This window comes from Papio anubis, chromosome 13 (assembly GCF_008728515.1).
Source record: "Papio anubis isolate 15944 chromosome 13, Panubis1.0, whole genome shotgun sequence".
NCBI classification, from domain to species: Eukaryota; Metazoa; Chordata; class Mammalia; order Primates; family Cercopithecidae; genus Papio; species Papio anubis.
Genome location: NC_044988.1, coordinates 82,207,036 through 82,223,312, shown reverse-complemented (window position 1 = coordinate 82,223,312; position 16,277 = coordinate 82,207,036). Strand labels below are relative to the sequence as shown.

At 46.8% G+C, this 16,277-nt stretch overlaps 1 protein-coding gene across 3 annotated transcripts in view; it reads right to left on the bottom strand.

Moving 5' to 3' along the window:
* Window positions 1-2,391, bottom strand: part of SNX30 (sorting nexin family member 30) — a 125,189-nt gene extending 122,798 nt beyond the window's left edge. For 2 of the 3 annotated variants that reach the window (XM_009188268.4, XM_009188270.3), the window contains exon 1: window positions 1,994-2,307. In XM_009188268.4, the coding sequence (XP_009186532.1) occupies window positions 1,994-2,149 (156 nt within the window). In that variant the 5' untranslated portion in view covers window positions 2,150-2,307. Of the gene's footprint in view, window positions 1-1,993 lie in introns of all 3 variants that reach the window. The other variant, XM_003911352.4, reaches the window with a different exon arrangement.
* Between the last annotated feature and the right edge of the window lie 13,886 nt (window positions 2,392-16,277).

Here is a 16,277-nt window from a genome sequence, read left to right as displayed (position 1 = left end):
AGTAGTCAGTCTCCAAGATGGCCCAATGATCCCCACCTCTTGGTATGCACACCCTGGTATTCACACCGTCTCCCCACATTGTACCAGTGTCAATCTGTGTGACCGACAGAATACATCGGAGGCATGTCATTTCCAAGTTAAGTTATACAAGACTGGCTAGAGTCTTGGGCTCTCTTGGATCACTTGCTCTGGGGAGAAAACCAGTTGCCACATCCAACAGCCCTATGGAGAGTAACTAAGGCCTGCCAACAGCCATGTGAGTGAGCTTAGAAGTGGATCCTCCCCTAATCCAGCCTTCAGATGACTGCAACCTCAAGAAAGGCCTAATTCAGAACCACTCAGATTGTCCCACAGACACTATTTCCAGGTGGTAAGTTTTGGGGTAATTTGCTACACAGCAATAGATAATTAATTCAGTATCCTACACAGAACTGAGAAGGAAATGAGGTTTAACCCCAGTTCCTACACTATTTTAAGACCAATTTTTGTCCATAAGAAAGCAAATTTATTCAGTCATTCAACATTTTTTGGAGACAGGGTCTCACTCTCTTGCCCAGGCTGGAGTACAGCGGTGCAATCATAGCTCACTGCAGCTCTGAACTCCCGGGCTCAAGCAATCCTCCAGCCTCAGCCTCCCTGAGTAGCCTGGACTACAGGTGCATGCCACCATACTCTGTGTGTGTGTGTGTGTGTGTGTGTGTGTGTGTGTGGAGATGGGGTCTCAATATGTTGCCCAGGCAGGTCTCAAACTTTTGGCCCAGAGCAATCATCCTGCCTCAGCCTCCCAAAGTGCTGGTATTACAGTTGTGAGCCACTGCACCCGGCCTCCATTAGCTTTTTTAAATTTTCCTGTCCCTGATGCTTTGGAACTTCACTCCCAGCTTTCACAAACCCTGTGCAGAAGGTACATCAAGTCAAGTCCCACTCTCTAGTGATTTTAAGTGCTCCAAGGCGGGCAGGTTATATTTTCTCATACTCATTTTTTACTGTACCACATGGTGTCCCCTCTGACGGGAGAAGAAAGTTAGGTCCCCTGCTCCCATTAATATTGGGACAAGAGGGAATCCATTTAGTATTTTACTAGGGAGAGAAAATCTTGATCACAAGACCTGAGAACAATGCTAATTTCTGCAGTTAGCGACTAAGTGACGGCAGGAGCGAGGATACAATCACTGCTCAAGTCCCCTTCACAGCTGAAATGGCCATGGGGATAGGGAGGAGGCCGTCCCTTACCCCTGCCTGGACTCTGCTGTGTCTCCAAGCAGCAGGAGGGTTGTGCTGCTCTAAGAAAATCTGGAGCCTCCCTCTGTACAAAGAAGGCCAAAGGGCGAGCTTTCTTTCCATCAACCACAAAACCAGCCGCTGCCAAACCTAAACAGAGTGGTAGGCCGTCGGAGGTGAATGGAGTCCCAGACAGAAAACCACAACGAGGCTCTCCTCCCGCCGCCGGCTGGGGTCTGAGTCAGGTGACTCCTCAGGACAAACAGCAAACCTAAACAAAGATCACTCCCCACATGACTGACTCGGGGGAAGACGACTCTCGCTGTAAGCCCAGGGCTGCCCGGTCCCAGCACGGAAAGCCATGAACTCCTGCTTCTGTGCAGTCTCGGGAAACTGGAGGAGCTACAAGTTATGCAGCAGCTCAGCCTGCAGGGATGCACCTGGAGGAACTCGGAACCCCATCCGAGGACACAGGCGCCCTTCCCTGCACACACGCCTCCCGCCCCAACACGCAGGCTGGACCCCTCCCCACCAGCTGTCACCGGCGCTCGCGACCAGTCACAGGCAGCGAAGCCCGTCCCTCTGCGGCTGCGACCCCGCGGAGGCGGCAGAGGAGACGCTTTCGCCGAGAGCTCCGGGGCCAGGGCACGCCCGTCCCCCGGGAAGGGGCGGCAGGGTGGGCGCGGCCCCAGGCCCAGGAAGGCTCCGGATCCATCATCCCCCCAATGGGGAGCGAAATAAGCCTCTCAGACCCCAGCCCCAGGCGCCCCACCTTGTCACCGAAGCTGCGGGCCATCAGCAGGTCCGGGCTGGGCGTGCTGTCACCACCCACGGCCTCCTCGCTGCTGGAGCCGGCCAGCGGGTGCGGCATGTCGCGCAGGGAGTGGGGCCCCGTGGACGGCAGGGCCTTGGGGGGCCCGCCCGCCATGGCGCGCACCGCTCGGGACGCGCCGCCGCCGCTTCCTCCTGCTGCCCGCCGCTGCGAGCTCCCCGAGCGCCCCGGGCCGAGCCCCGCTCGGCCGCCGCTCAGCCCGAGGCCTTCCACCGGCCGGGCCGGGAGCCGCTGCCACCCGCCGGCTAGTCTCTGCCCGCGCTGAGACGCTCAGCTCCGCGCCGCGCGCCCCCGCTCCGCGCCCGAGCCCGCCGCGGGTCCGCTGGCAGCACGGCCGCGGCGCCCAGCCCGCACAGCCACGCCGCCCACCCGCTCCGGCCCCGCCCCCGAGGCGCCGCGGCTGCCCGGGAGGGGGCGGGGAGGGCGGGGGGAGCGGGGAGGGGGCACGTGGGGAAGGAGGGAGGGAAGGAGAGAGGGAGGGAGGGAGGAGGTGCAGCCCCGCCCCCGCCCGGCAGGAAGTGCGCCCTGGGCCTCTGCGTCTGTCCTCCCAGTGTCCAACGTTGCCTGGCGGAGGCCGCCGTGCGGAGCAAATGTCTAACGGAAATCAGAGGTGGAAAAGAGGTTGGAGGAGCCTGCTGCGTTCCACTCGCTTTTACTGATGCGCCCACCAGCAGCCACGCTTGGGGCTGGGGGCTTTGAGGACACGCACGTGAGTCAGGGTCTTATGGCCTCTAAGGCACGCGCAGGAAGAACCCGAAATAGACGGAATTACGACCCATATCGGAAGAATAGCATAAAGGGCGACGAGGCTCAAAGGAGCTAGAGGACATCGGGTGGGGAACCTGGAAGGGGCTTCAAGGAGCGGGTGTGGGGAGTCTTCAGCCTCACTCTGAGGTCCCCATTGTGTCTTGCTTCTGCAGCTGACCAAGGTTTGTGTAAAGTCAAACCTCAGAAGAGCGAGCATGAGGAGAGAGCTGCAAATGATATACGACTCTTCAACTCACACTTTCGCCGAAGAGACTTTTGAAAGAACCATGAGGTTCAAGTTATTTTTCATGCATTTGTGTTTCCTTTCCAGGCCTTGGGCTGAGCTGATTCTCAGCTTTATTTGCTGGCATGGTGCAAATAGTCAAGGTGTTACTTCCAGCCCATTGGGGTGTAGGTTAACCTCCTTTTTCCACCTTACCTGTCCCTAGATCTTCTGTTTCCAAGGCCAAGTCTTTAAAGGGTTTTCAGTCCCTCTAGCAAAGTAATGGGTAGGGAGGCTTATCGTGAGGGACCACATTTTCCCTACCCATTCCAAACTCAAAGGTTTGCCTAGCTTTACCTGCTAAAAGGTGATGACAGATTTTGACTCTGGGATTCACTAAGGCCTCTACCACAGTTTTCTCTAGAAACAAGTAGAAGAGAATGCAGAGGGTTGAAACCTACCCAAAATATCAGTCAGAGACTCTGAGCTCCAAAGACCTTCCCTTGTTTCCCCCAATGTAATTTATATAGGGCTGGACCCTTAGTCCTCAAGCTGTCATCTTTATCTCCTCCACGTAAGCCTGCCTTGGCTGGGAAAAAAATAGCATTCAAAGGGCACTGGGAACAATTTTAAATGGTGCATCTAAGGAATGCCAAGTTCTGGTCCTCTTGGAGTTGGATTAAAATTGTTAACACTTTCACATTCAAGGACTGCTTACAACTACTACAGACCCTATTATCTGTTCTTCTGAATTAGCATTAAAACAAATAGCACAATATAACTAGAAATGAGTATTCTATAGATGTATAATATAGGTTTTTCTTATTGAATGGTGCTACTTATTTTAACAACCAGGCTGCCTTAAATATGATGGAGATCCGTGTGGATTAAGACTCTATACAAGCTTTCTCTTTAGGGCACCAGGGGAAAGTGAAAAAAGAACCACATTTGAATTCTGCTTTGTCACTACAAGTGGGTGACCATAAGCAAGTTACTAACCTCAGTGAACCTGTTCCTAACCTGAAAAGGAGGAGAATGGAGAGCAGGTAATAATACCTTATGAGATGGTTGTGAGAGTTAAATAGCATTCTTTATGTCATAGTCCTAGCAAAGTGCTGGCATGGAATAGATGCTCCCTAAATGTTAACTACCTACCTTCCCTTCCCTTTCTGTCAGACTTTTTCTACTATTCTTATGAAATAATAAAGAGTTTTTGTAATTAAATATGCTTTACTACTCTGAGTAGGGTCTGGTTGAATATATATATATCAGGTAGGGTGCCTCACACCTGTAATCCCAGCACTTTGGGAGGCCAAGGTGGGAGGATCACTTGAGCCTATAAGTTCAAGACCAGCTTGGGCAATATAGTGACACCCCCATCTCTATAAAAAATGTAAAAATTAGTCCAGCATGGTGGCACGTAACTGTAGTCCCAGCTACCCAAGAGGCTGAGGTGGAAGGATTGCTTGAGCCTGGGAGGTTGAGGGTGCAATGAGTGAGATTGTACCACTGTACTTCAGCCCGGGCAACAGAAGGAGACCCTGTCTTAAAATAAAAATATATGCACATATACATATATATATTTGTGTGTATACATTGTGTGTGTGTGTGTGTATGTTGACCTCCAAAGTCCTCCATTTGCTCAGTTTAGATTGGAGTACCACTTATCTAGGCTCCCAACAAAAAAAGGGCCCAGATCCAGAGTTCCTAAAAGGCCATATGAAATAGTTTATTACAGTTTATTTATGTATTTTCCAGTTTTCTGGTTAGTCGATGGCAGCTGGCCACAATTATCCAGTGGGTAGTCATCAAAACTAAAGAAAGTGAATTTGTATGGAAAGTATTTTGGTAGAAAGTTTCCACCATGAAATTTAGCCCAGCCCTGCCCATTCATATTCACCATTTCCTGTGGTATTTCAGTGTTCCCTGTGGTGGGAAATTGTCACTGAAATAACATAAGTGTCCCAGAGCATGTGATTTTGCTTCTACCAAAAGGTTTGTTTTTTCTTTCTTTTTGTTTTGTTTTGTTTTTTTGGAGACAAGGTCTTGCTGTGTCACCCAGGCTGGAGTATAGTGGAGCGATCTCAGCTCACTGCAACCTCTGCCTCCCTGGTTCAAGCAATTCTCCTGCCTCTCAGCCTCCACAGTAGCTGGGATTACAGGCGTGTGCCACCACGCCCGGCTAATTTTTGTATTTTTAGTAGAGACAGGGTTTCACCATGTTGGCCAGGCTAGTCTCGAACTCCTGACCTCAAGTGATCTGCCCGCCTCGGCCTCCCAAAGTGCTGGGATTACAGGCTACTAAAAGTTTTTAAAGCAGCATGGTGCTAAGGAGGAAAGGAGGAAACGTGTAATGTTTCTCCATCAGAGCAGAAGGCTCTGGTGTTTGTTGGAATTTACGGATTTCTAGGGTTGAGCTGAGGAAGACAGTAGATGTATGTGTGTGCATGAGGGGCGAGGGAGGTCCCCAGTGCCACCAGAACCCAAGAACACAGCATGGAGCCCTCCCAATCCATAAGGAATCTTAGACACTTAGGCTGGCACCTTTCAGGAGACAGGGCTTTGGGCCCCAGAATTTAGTATGCTTACCAAACAAATCCTATCAACCTCACTAGCAAGCCTGTCAGGGCTGCATGTGAGCACCCAGACCTCAGAAACAAAGCAGTCTCAATGCATCACTCGCTTATTCTCTCCCCTGGTACAGCGTGTGCTTAGGCCTTCTTCGTGTTTGTATTAGCCGCTTATCCTCTGGTGGTTTTTAGTACAATCATAGCTTTATTCTATATGGCATCCCAAGCCCTGCCTCAGAATAACACCACCACTTCTGAAGTGGACGGCTGGTGAGGACAAAGGACATTTTCAGAGAGCATTCGGGATGACATGTCGCAAGCCACAGAGGGCTGTCTCAGACAAGGGGGGCAAGTGAGAAGGCACAATCCCCAACAGAGACAAAATTGTGTGGACAATTTAATTCAGCCAATGATGTCCCAGGAAAGAAACAAGGTCCACTTGAGTCCAGGATCTGAACAGTTTTGCAAACAAGAAATTGGAACTTGCTACTGAACCAGCAGAGGGGCTTGTGGGTGAATGAGAGCACCATTTTATCTCTCCATATAGAAAAGCTCCTGGCTTGCAAAGCACGAAAACCCCAATGCAGTGAGTTATACAATACAATCATGGAGTCAGTGTTGCGAATCTCAAACTTCGGGTGCCTAACAATCACTTGTGAGCTTGTTAAAATGCAAACTTCCAGGCCCCACATCAAGAGATTCTGCTTCTGGAGTGAGGCCTGGAATAATTTTAAATTTAAATTAATTTTTAATTTTAAAAAAATGTTAACAATCTCTTAGGTGATGCTTACACTGATGCTGATCTGCAGACTATATCTTGAGAAACATTGTTCTCTTAGCTCCTTCCATTTATCTCGCTCGCTCTCTCTCTCTTTTAACCTAGCATCAATCCATCAAGATCCTTCCATTTTTCTTTTCTTTTTTTTTTTTTTTTTTGTGAGACAGTCTCACTCTGTTACCCAGGTTGGAGTGCAGTGGTGCAATCTCGGCTCACTGCAACCTCCACCTCCCGGGTTCAAGCAATTCACCTGCCTCAGCCTCCCAAGTAGCTGGGATTACAGGTGCACACCACCACGCCCAGCTAATTTTTGTATTTTTAGTAGAGATGGGGTTTTGCCATGTTGGCCAGGCTGGTCTCAAACTCCTGACCTCAGGTGATCCACCTATTTTGGCCTCCCAAAGTGCCGGGATTACAGGTGTGAACCACTGTGCCAGCTTCTCTCTCTCTCTCTTAACCTAGCATGAATCCATCCAGATCCTTCCATTTTTCTTTTCTTTTTCTTTTTTTTTTCTTTTTGAGACAAAGTCTTGCCCTGTTGCCCAGGCTGGAGTGCAGTGGTGTGATCTCAGCTCACTGTCACCGCTGCCTCCCGGATTCAAGTGATTCTCCTGCCTCAGCCTCCATGTAGCTAGGATTACAGGCGCACACCACCACGCCCAGCTAATTTTTGTATTTTTAGTAAAGATGGGGTTTCACCATGTTGGCCAGGCTGGTCTCGAACTCCTGACCTCAAGTGATCTGCCCACTCCAGCCTCCCAAGGTGCTGGGATTACAGGCGTGAGCCACCACTCCCAGCCAAGATCCTTCCATGTTTCTGAACCATAAATTGACATTCCAAACCTTTAAGTGCTTACTTTAAATACATTTCCTGTTTGAAAACTTGCTTAGAAAGCAGTTTTCTATTAGAAAATTATATTACAAGGTCCTTTTGCTCCTAAACTTTTATGATTATTTTTAGTGAGCATTCTACCAGGCACTTAAAATATAAGGGAAGATTGAGGTGATGGATATCCCATTTACCCTGATGTGTTGTTATGCATTGTATACCTGTATCAAAGTATTTCATGTACCCCATAAAGATATACACCTACTGTGTGCCCACAAAAAATTTTAAATTAAAAAAAAGATTTAAGGAAAGAGATCAGATGAACTAACCTATCTGTTGATATTTTTGTTGTTATTGTTGTTGTTTTTAGACGGAGTCTCGCTCTGTCACCCAGGCTGGAGTACAGTGGCATGATCTTGGCTCACTGCAAGCTCCACCTCTTGGGTTCACACCATTCTCCTGCCTCAGCCTCCCAAGTAGCTGGGACTACAGGTACTCACCACCACACCTGGCTAATTTTGTTTTTGTATTTTTAGTAGAGACGGTGTTTCACCATGTTAGCCAGGATGGTCTCGATCTCCTCACCTCGTGATCCACCCACCTCGACCTCCCAAAGTGCTGGGATTACAGGCGTGAGCCACCACGCCTGGCTGATAGTTTCATTTCATAAGTCTGGTCACGAAGTTGATCACAGAGGAGTGGATGCTTTCCAGAGCCCCCAAAACATTGGCCTACTCTGAAGGCTCCTAGTAGCTGGGCCACATCTGGCTATAGAAACACCTTTCACTGAAGGATACGTGCTACCTGGCTTTCTTTACAAGCCAGCACAAGTGTATGGAGTGTGGGCATGGATGTGTATTCCTTTGTGAGGGCTACCCGTTAGAGAGGTTGGACTACAGAAGATACAGACCTGACAAGTACTGGGACCACGGGCACTGAGTTATTAGCAGTGATTCTTTAGATAGAATGGAAAACCTACTTACTGGCTGTGTGCCTCCATGAGAGTGTTTGATTCCATCACTAGGAGTGATCCTTAAAAGGCATCTGGAGGCGGGGGCAGTGGCTCACGCCTGTAATCCCAGCACTTTGGGAGGCCGAGGCAGGTGGATCATTTGGAGTCGGGAGTTCAAGATCAGCCTGGCCAACATGGCAAAACCACATCTCTATTAAAAATACAAAAATTAGCCAGGTGTGGTGGCAGGCGCCTGTAATCCCAGCTGTTTGGGAGGCTGAGGCACGAGAATCGCTGGAACCCGAGAGGTGGAGGTTGCAGTGAGCCCAGATTGCGCCACTGCACTCCAGCCTGGGAAACAAGGGTGAAACTCCATCTTAAAAAAAAAAAAAAAAAAAAGGCATCTGGAACGTGGACATCACACGATAGGCCCAGCAGTTCTACTTTCAGAACACAATAGAAATGCATGCATACATTCACGAAAAGACAGATCCAAGAATCTCCTCAGCAGTGCTGTTTATAAGAGCGAAAACTAGAAACAGGTCACATGGCTGTCAACAGAGGAATGCGTGAATAAATGTGGTACATTCACATAATGGAAGACTGCGCAACAGAATGAAGGAACAACATGGTGAAGGCATCTCACAAACATAATAGTGCGTGAAACAAGCTAAATATAAAAGAATATCTGTTCTATGACTCCATTTATATAAAGCTAAAAAACAGGCAAAACTGTAGTGTGAGAAATCAGAAAAGTAGTGAGTTCTGGGGTATTTGGTTTTTAATCTGGGGGCTTATTTGGTTTGTTTTTTTTATTTTATTTTATAAAAATTCATCAAGCAGGCCGGGTGCAGTGGCTTATGCCTGTAATCTCAATACTTTCGGAGGCCAAGGTGGGCAGATTACATGAGCCCAGGAATTCAAGACCAGCCTGGGCAACATAGTGAAACCTTGTTTCTACAAAAACTTAGCTGGGCATCGTGGTGTGTGCCTGTAGTCCCAGCTACCCAGGAGGCTGAGATGGGAGGATCACTTGAGCCTGGGAGGCAGAGGTTGCAGTGAGCAGAGATCATGCTACTGCACTCCAGTCTGGGTGACAGAGTGAGACCCTGTCTCAAAAAAAAAAAAAAAAAAAATTCTTCAAGCAGTATATTTTTGATTTGTGAGCCCTTATGTTCTACTTCAATAAGAAGTTTACATTAAAAAGGGCACCTAGTCTTTGACCCTTACTTCAAAAGTGAGGAAGCTGAGGCCCAGAGGTAGTAATTTGCATGAGGTCAACCAAGAGTGCTCCTGGCAATGATCCTTTCCACTTTGATGCATATTGATGTACAGGTGGATTTGGGGGATGCTAGTTTAATGACAAAGAAAGGAGGAAATAAGCAAAAAGAGAGAGAAGTGTCAGCCACTATCAGTTGCTGACTGATGAAGTGTCAGCCACTATCAGAGAGTCATTTGCTCCTTCTTCATTGTTTCATTGCTTGTTGTCTCTTCTCCCTTCCTTTCAAATGCAATCATGTGTGGACCAATGCCTGGAGCTGCTGCAGCCATTCTGTGGCCATGAGTGGAGACATTCCGGATACCCTGAGGATAGATAGCTGAGTGCATAAATAGAAAGAGCCTGTGTCTTTGGTGGCATCACCGAGCCACTGCATCTAAATCCAGACTTCTTTTGTAGAATATAAACATCCCTATGGTGTCAGGCAGTTTAATTTGAATCCCTGTGACTTGCAGGTGAACTCATCCTTATGGATTCAGAAGACAAAGAATACAAGCAAGCAGGAGAAAGTCTAAGAAGAAAGTTCACCTGGTAGGTGGCAATGTTCACAGCAAGAGTACCATCCTTCTGTAACATGCATTCTCAAAAGAGCCAATGTCACCTGCAAAAGGATGTAAATTGGTTCTTGGGGCCGGGAAGCAAAAAAAAAAAAAAAACTTAAATATTATAGTGGTCTGTGGCCCCCATAAAGCTCAGCCCTATTCCTTAGTATTTAATTTTTCTTTAAGGGAGCATTTAAATCTAATTAACTCTTCCCCTTTAGGGGCAGTGATAACAAATAATAAATTGAGAAACACTGCTTTATAGAGATGGAGGGCAAGCTCTAAAACAGAAAACAGATTTCCTGGCTTCCTAAGGTAGACCTGCGAATCCTTCCGAAAACCTTGGAATTCCACTGACTTCCAGATCCTTGCCCCAGCTTCTGCCACTGTGGTAGCTCCAGCCATACCAGCTCTGCCCAGCCCTTCCTGTGCTTTGTAACCCAGGCCTGCAGACAAGTCCTCACTACACAGAGGTAGTGAGAGCGTGTATGCAGGAGGTCTTGTCTTTATGCATAACCTAGCAGTGTAGCAAGACAGTGCTGGGGGCACAGCAATAAAATTATACTTCGTGCCCAGATTATAGATCCAGATGAGGTGACTTGCTAAAGAAAGGGCTTCCCCATTCCCCCCAGCTATATAAGGCAATGAATTATGCTAGGATTTCAGGATTTCCTGATTGGCAGGGTAGGAGGCTTGGTTTTCCCCCTCTGCTCCCACTCAGAGCTTCCTGTGATGTGGCAGGCAGAAAAGTACCACCACCACCACTCATGAAAGTCGGAGACGGGCCGGGCACAGTGGCTCACACCTGTAATCCCAGCACTTTGGGATGCTGAGGCAGGTGGATCACATGAGGCCACGAGTTCCAGGCCAGCTTAGCCAACATGGCAAAACCCCATCTCTCCTAAAACAAAATACAAACATTATCCAGGCATGGTGGTGCACATCTGTAATCCCGACTACTCGGGAGGCTGAGGCACGAGAATCGCTTGAATCCAGGAGGTAGAGGTTGCATGGGCCAAGATCGTGCTGCTGCACTCCAGCATGGGCAACAGAGCGAGACTCTGCCTCAAAAAAAAAAAAAGCGACACAATGTCCACTCCTCCTTCCAGCTGAGACCCAGTTGGGCTTGGCTAGTTGAAAAAGTAAAGAAGGATGGAAGGAATATCTCCCACCTACAGCTCTAGGTGGTACAGAAACCAAGGGATTGATTGTGCAGAGCTGAGTAAAGAGAGGACCCGAGACCAGAGAACCACAGTCAGGGGTCTGAATTAGTCACTAAAGCAAGGGGAATGGTGGTGGTGGCAAAAGCAAATGACAAAGGTCAAGAACAGAGCCAGGGTTCAAGACCCAGAAGCAACAGGTCCAGAGAATAAGCCTTCTGGTAATCCTGGGCAGCATCTGGGTGGGCACTGTTGTCATTATGAACCATGGTGCTTGCTGGATGGGACGCATGGCGTGGCCAGGACAGCCAGAATGGAAGGCTTCCTTTGGAAGGCTTCTCTGAGCTAGCAGGAAGATTTGGACAGGGGAAATGATTTCTCACAACTCCTTCCTGACCACCTACATAATTGGTTCAAATTAAGCACTAGGTTGTAGAGGTACCAATTCTTTGTTTCTGGAGGCAGGATGCTTTCTTGGCATAGATATACTCCCTGAGGAAGGATGTGGCTAGCAATAATTGTCCTCTCCTCTTTTAATTTAAACTTTTAATTTTAGAATACTTTGGATTTCCAGAAACCTTGCAAAGATAGTACAGAGTTTTTGCATACTCCTCACCCCGTGTCTCCGTTGTTAACATCCTATATCATTCTCGTACATTTGTCACAACTGAAGAGTCAACATTGGCACATTGCTATTAACTAAACTGTATACTTTATTTTTATTTAACTAGATTTTCCCCAAAGTTCTTTTTTTATCCTGAAATCCCACCCAGGATACCACATTACATTTTGCAGTCATGTCTCATTAGCCTCCTCTGGTCTGTGACAGTTTCTCGGACTTTCCTTGCTTATGACAGTCTTGAAAAGTATTCATCAGGTAATTTGTAGATTGTCCCTCAGTTTGGTTTTGTCTGATATTGTCCTCATGGATAAAGTAGAGTTCAGGGGTTTTTGGGAGGAAGACTACCGAGGTAAGGTGCCTTTTTCTTTTTCTTTAATTAATTAATGTATTTATTTATTTATTTTGAGATGGAGTTTTGCTCTTGTTGCCCAAGCTGGAGTCCAATGGTGTAATCTTGGCTCACTGCAACCTCCACCTCCCGGGTTCAAGTGATTCTCCTGCCTTAGCCTCCAGAGCAGCTGGGATTACAGGCATGCACCACCATGTCCAGCTAATTATTTGTATTTTTAGTAGAGACAGAGTTTCACTATGTTGGCCAGGCTGGTCTCGAACTCCTGACCTCAGATGATTCACCTGCCTCAGCCTCCCAAAGTGCTGGGATTCCAGGCATGAGCCACCACACCTGGCCAGTAAAGTGCCATTCTAATCACATCATATATGTTAATCTGTGTTGCATTGCTGTAAAGGAATACTGAGACTGGATAATTTATAAAGAAAAGAGATTTATGGCCAGGGGTGGTGGCACATGCCTGTAATCCCAGCACTTTGGGAGCCCAAGGCGGGCGAATCACGAGGTCAGGAGACCGAGACCATCCTGGCTAACATGGTGAAGCTCCGTGTCTACTAAAAATACAAACAATTAGCCAGGCATGGTGGCAGGTAGGTGCCTGTAGTCCCAGCTACTCAGGAAGCTGAGGCAGGAGAATGGCGTGAACCCGGGAGGCGGAGTTCACAGTGAGCCGAGATCGAGCCATTGCACTCCAGCCTGGGTGACAGAGTGAGACTCCTTCTCAAAAAAAAAAAAAAAAAAAAAGAAAGAAAGAAAAGAGGTTTATTTGGCTCACGGTTTGCAGGCTATACAAGAAGCATAGTGCCAACATCTGCTTCTAGTGAGGTCTCAGGAAGCTTATAAAATCATGACGGAAGGCAAAGGAGAAGCCAGCATATCACATGGCAAGAGAGGAAGCAAGAGAGAGGAGGAAGTCCCAGGCTCATTTAAACAACCAGCTCTCTTGCCAGGTGTGGTGGCTCATGCCTGTAATCCCAACACTTTGGGAGGCTGAGGTGGGCGGATCACCTGAGGCCAGGAGTTCAAGACCAGCCTGGACAACATGGTAAAACCTCATCTCTACTAAAAATACAAAAATTAGTTGGGCATGGTGGTGCATGCCTGTAATCCCAGCTACTCAGGAGGCAGAGGCATGAGAATCATTTGAACCTAGGAAGTGGAGGCTGCAGTGAGCTGAGATCACGCCACCGCACTCCTGTATGGGTGACAGAGTGAGACCCTGTCTCAAAAACAACAACAACCAGCTCTCTCATGAACTAACAGAGTGAGAACTCACTCATTACCATGGGGAAGTACCAAGCCATTCACGAAGGATCCACCCCCACCCCCATGACCCAAACACCTCTAACTAGGCCCCACCTCCAACACTGGGGATCATATTTCAATATGAGATTGGAGGGGACAAACATCCAAACTAGATCATCATGTCAAGGGCATGTACTGTCAACATGGCTTATCACTGAGGATGTTAAACTTAATTGCCTGGTCAAGGTAGTGTTTGCCAGGTTTCTCCACTGTAAAGTTACTCCCCTCCCCCATATGGCATATGAATTAGACATCAATAAAGCTGTTACAAAAAAAAGATGAATGATAATCTGGAGAAAGTTATTTGGAACACAAATGACCCACAAGGTATTAATATCTTTTTTTTTTTTTTTTTTTAGATGGAGTCTTGCTCTGTCGCCCAGTCTGCAGTGCAGTGATACAGGCTCAGCTCACTGCAACCTCCACTTCCTGGATTCAAATGATTCTCCTGCCTCAGCCTCCTGAGTAACTGGAATTATAGGCACGTGCCACCACACCCAGCTAATTTTTGTTTTTTTAGTAGAAAAAGGGTTTCACCATGTTGGCCAGGCTGGTTCGAACTCCTGACCTCAAGTGATCTGCCCACCTCAGCCTCCCAAAGTGCTGGGATTACTGGCATGAGCCTCCACGCCCAGCCTCACAAGGTATTAATATCTTTAATACAATACAGAGCCCCTAAAATTAATTTTTTAAAAAATCAAAAAATGGACAAATGGGTATGGATAGTCAATTCAAGAAGGAAGAAATATAAATGGTCAAAATATGTATTCAGTCTCACTAGAGATCAAAAATCAAAAAATGGACAAATGGCTATGGATAGTCAATTCAAGAAGGAAGAAATATAAATGGTCAAAATATGTATTCAGTCTCACTACAGATCAATAAAATGTTGATGAAAACAAAAGCATACAATTTTTGCTTGTCCTACCAGCAAATGTTAAAAGACCAATAAATAATAGGTAGGGATTCATGCTTTATGAAATTTAAACAATTTGGGGGGCCTTCTTCAAGAAAAAGAATTCAAAATTTCAAATATAAAAATTGGTACAAGACCAGGCACTGTGGCTCACGCCTGTAATCCCAGCACTTTCATAGGCCAAGACAGGAGGATTGCTTGAGCCCAAGAGTTGGAGACCAGCCTGGGCAATATAAGGAGACCTTGTCTTTATGAAAAATTTTAAAAATTAGCTGGGCATGGTGATGTGCACCTGTAGTTCCATCTACTCAGGAGGCTGCAGTGGTAGGATCACTTGAGCCCAGGAGTTCAAGGCTACAGTAAGCTATGATCATGCCACTGCACTCCAGCTTGGGAGACCAGAGAGAGACCCTGTCTCAAAAAACAAAGAAACAAACAAAAAACCCTGATACAAAGCTGAATATTCATTTAGAAAATAAATAGCCACAATTATAAGTTTTACAAAACTGATAAATATGACAAACATCACAAAAGTATTAAAATGATTAGCTGCCTGGCACACCTCTATCATACTATTTTCCATAGTCTTTAAATGCATATTCTTTACTAAATTCTTCATAGGACAACTATTTTATGGTATTATTTTCTAAAGAGAATAGAAAGATAATGAAGTCTTCTAGCATGGCTGATTGAAATTTGCTTTGCTTTTTTATTATTAATAGTTTACAAAATTTTATTTCAACTTCAGATCTGTTGTCGGTAATGTGCTAAAATGCCCTCCGATACCTCAGCAGGCTTACCGCCAGACATTCTTGCTATTTGTGTACTGTTACAGGTTTTTGGCCTACAAACCCAGGAATTCTTATTCTGTTTCAGGTATGTTCCACCAAAAAGAAAGAAAAAAATCTATATGGTGAGTGTATGTTGCATTATCAAGGATATTCCTGATAGAAGAGAACTTACAGTTTTGTTAGTCATCGGTGAGTAGTGATTCATTCATTTACAACTATATAACTTTGACAACGGGAAGAATTTTTTACAGACTAGCTCCTGGCTCTATGTTTCAAACTTTGTTTCTTCTCTGGTACTCTCATTCATCTGGTGCCAGTGCCTCAAGGCACATTCATTTCATGATGTGACCTCTGGCCCTGCATCTTCATAGAGGCATACCTACACCAGGATGTCTAGCAGTAACTTATCTATGCACAGAAGTGACAGCAAACCTTGTAAATACATCCTGCTAAACTCAAATAAATGTATCTGAGCTCAACTTTCAACTGGCAGCCACTGCAAGGCCATAAAACCCAAGGGCAAGAGTAAGGGAAGGGGAATTTGGACTGGAGCGGTACAGTTGTCCTTATCTGGCTGCCATTAAAATAACTTACTTTGTCAAGTTTCAACCCTGTGAGCACATTGCTAAGGCTTCTCCCAGGGCCAGGGGAAATGGGACTCACAAGTTCAAGCAAAAAACGCCCTGAAATGTAAGCTTCAGCTTCAGAGGCAACCAGCCTCCACATCCACTGCTAGTGAGAATACTGAGAAACAGGTACTCTCAAACGGTGTTGGCAAAAACATGAAGTGCTATCAAAATAAAAGCTCTAGACTTTGGGAGGCCAAGGTGGGCAGATTGCTTGAGCCCAGGAGTTTAAGACCAGTGTAGGCAACATGGTGAAACAAAAATTAGCCAGGCATGGTGGCATGCGCCTGTAGTCTCAGCTACCTGGGAGGCTAAGATGGGAGGATCACCTGACCCCAGGAGGTTGAGGCAGCCAGTAAGCCATGATCACAACACTACACTCTAGCCTGGGCAACAGAGTGAGACCCTGTCTCAATCAGTCAGTCAATCAATCAATTAAAAATAAAAGCACTGGCTGGGCGTGGTGGCTCACGCCTGTAATCCCAGCACTTTGGGAGGCTGAGGCGGGCAGATCACAAGGTCAGGAGTTCAAGAC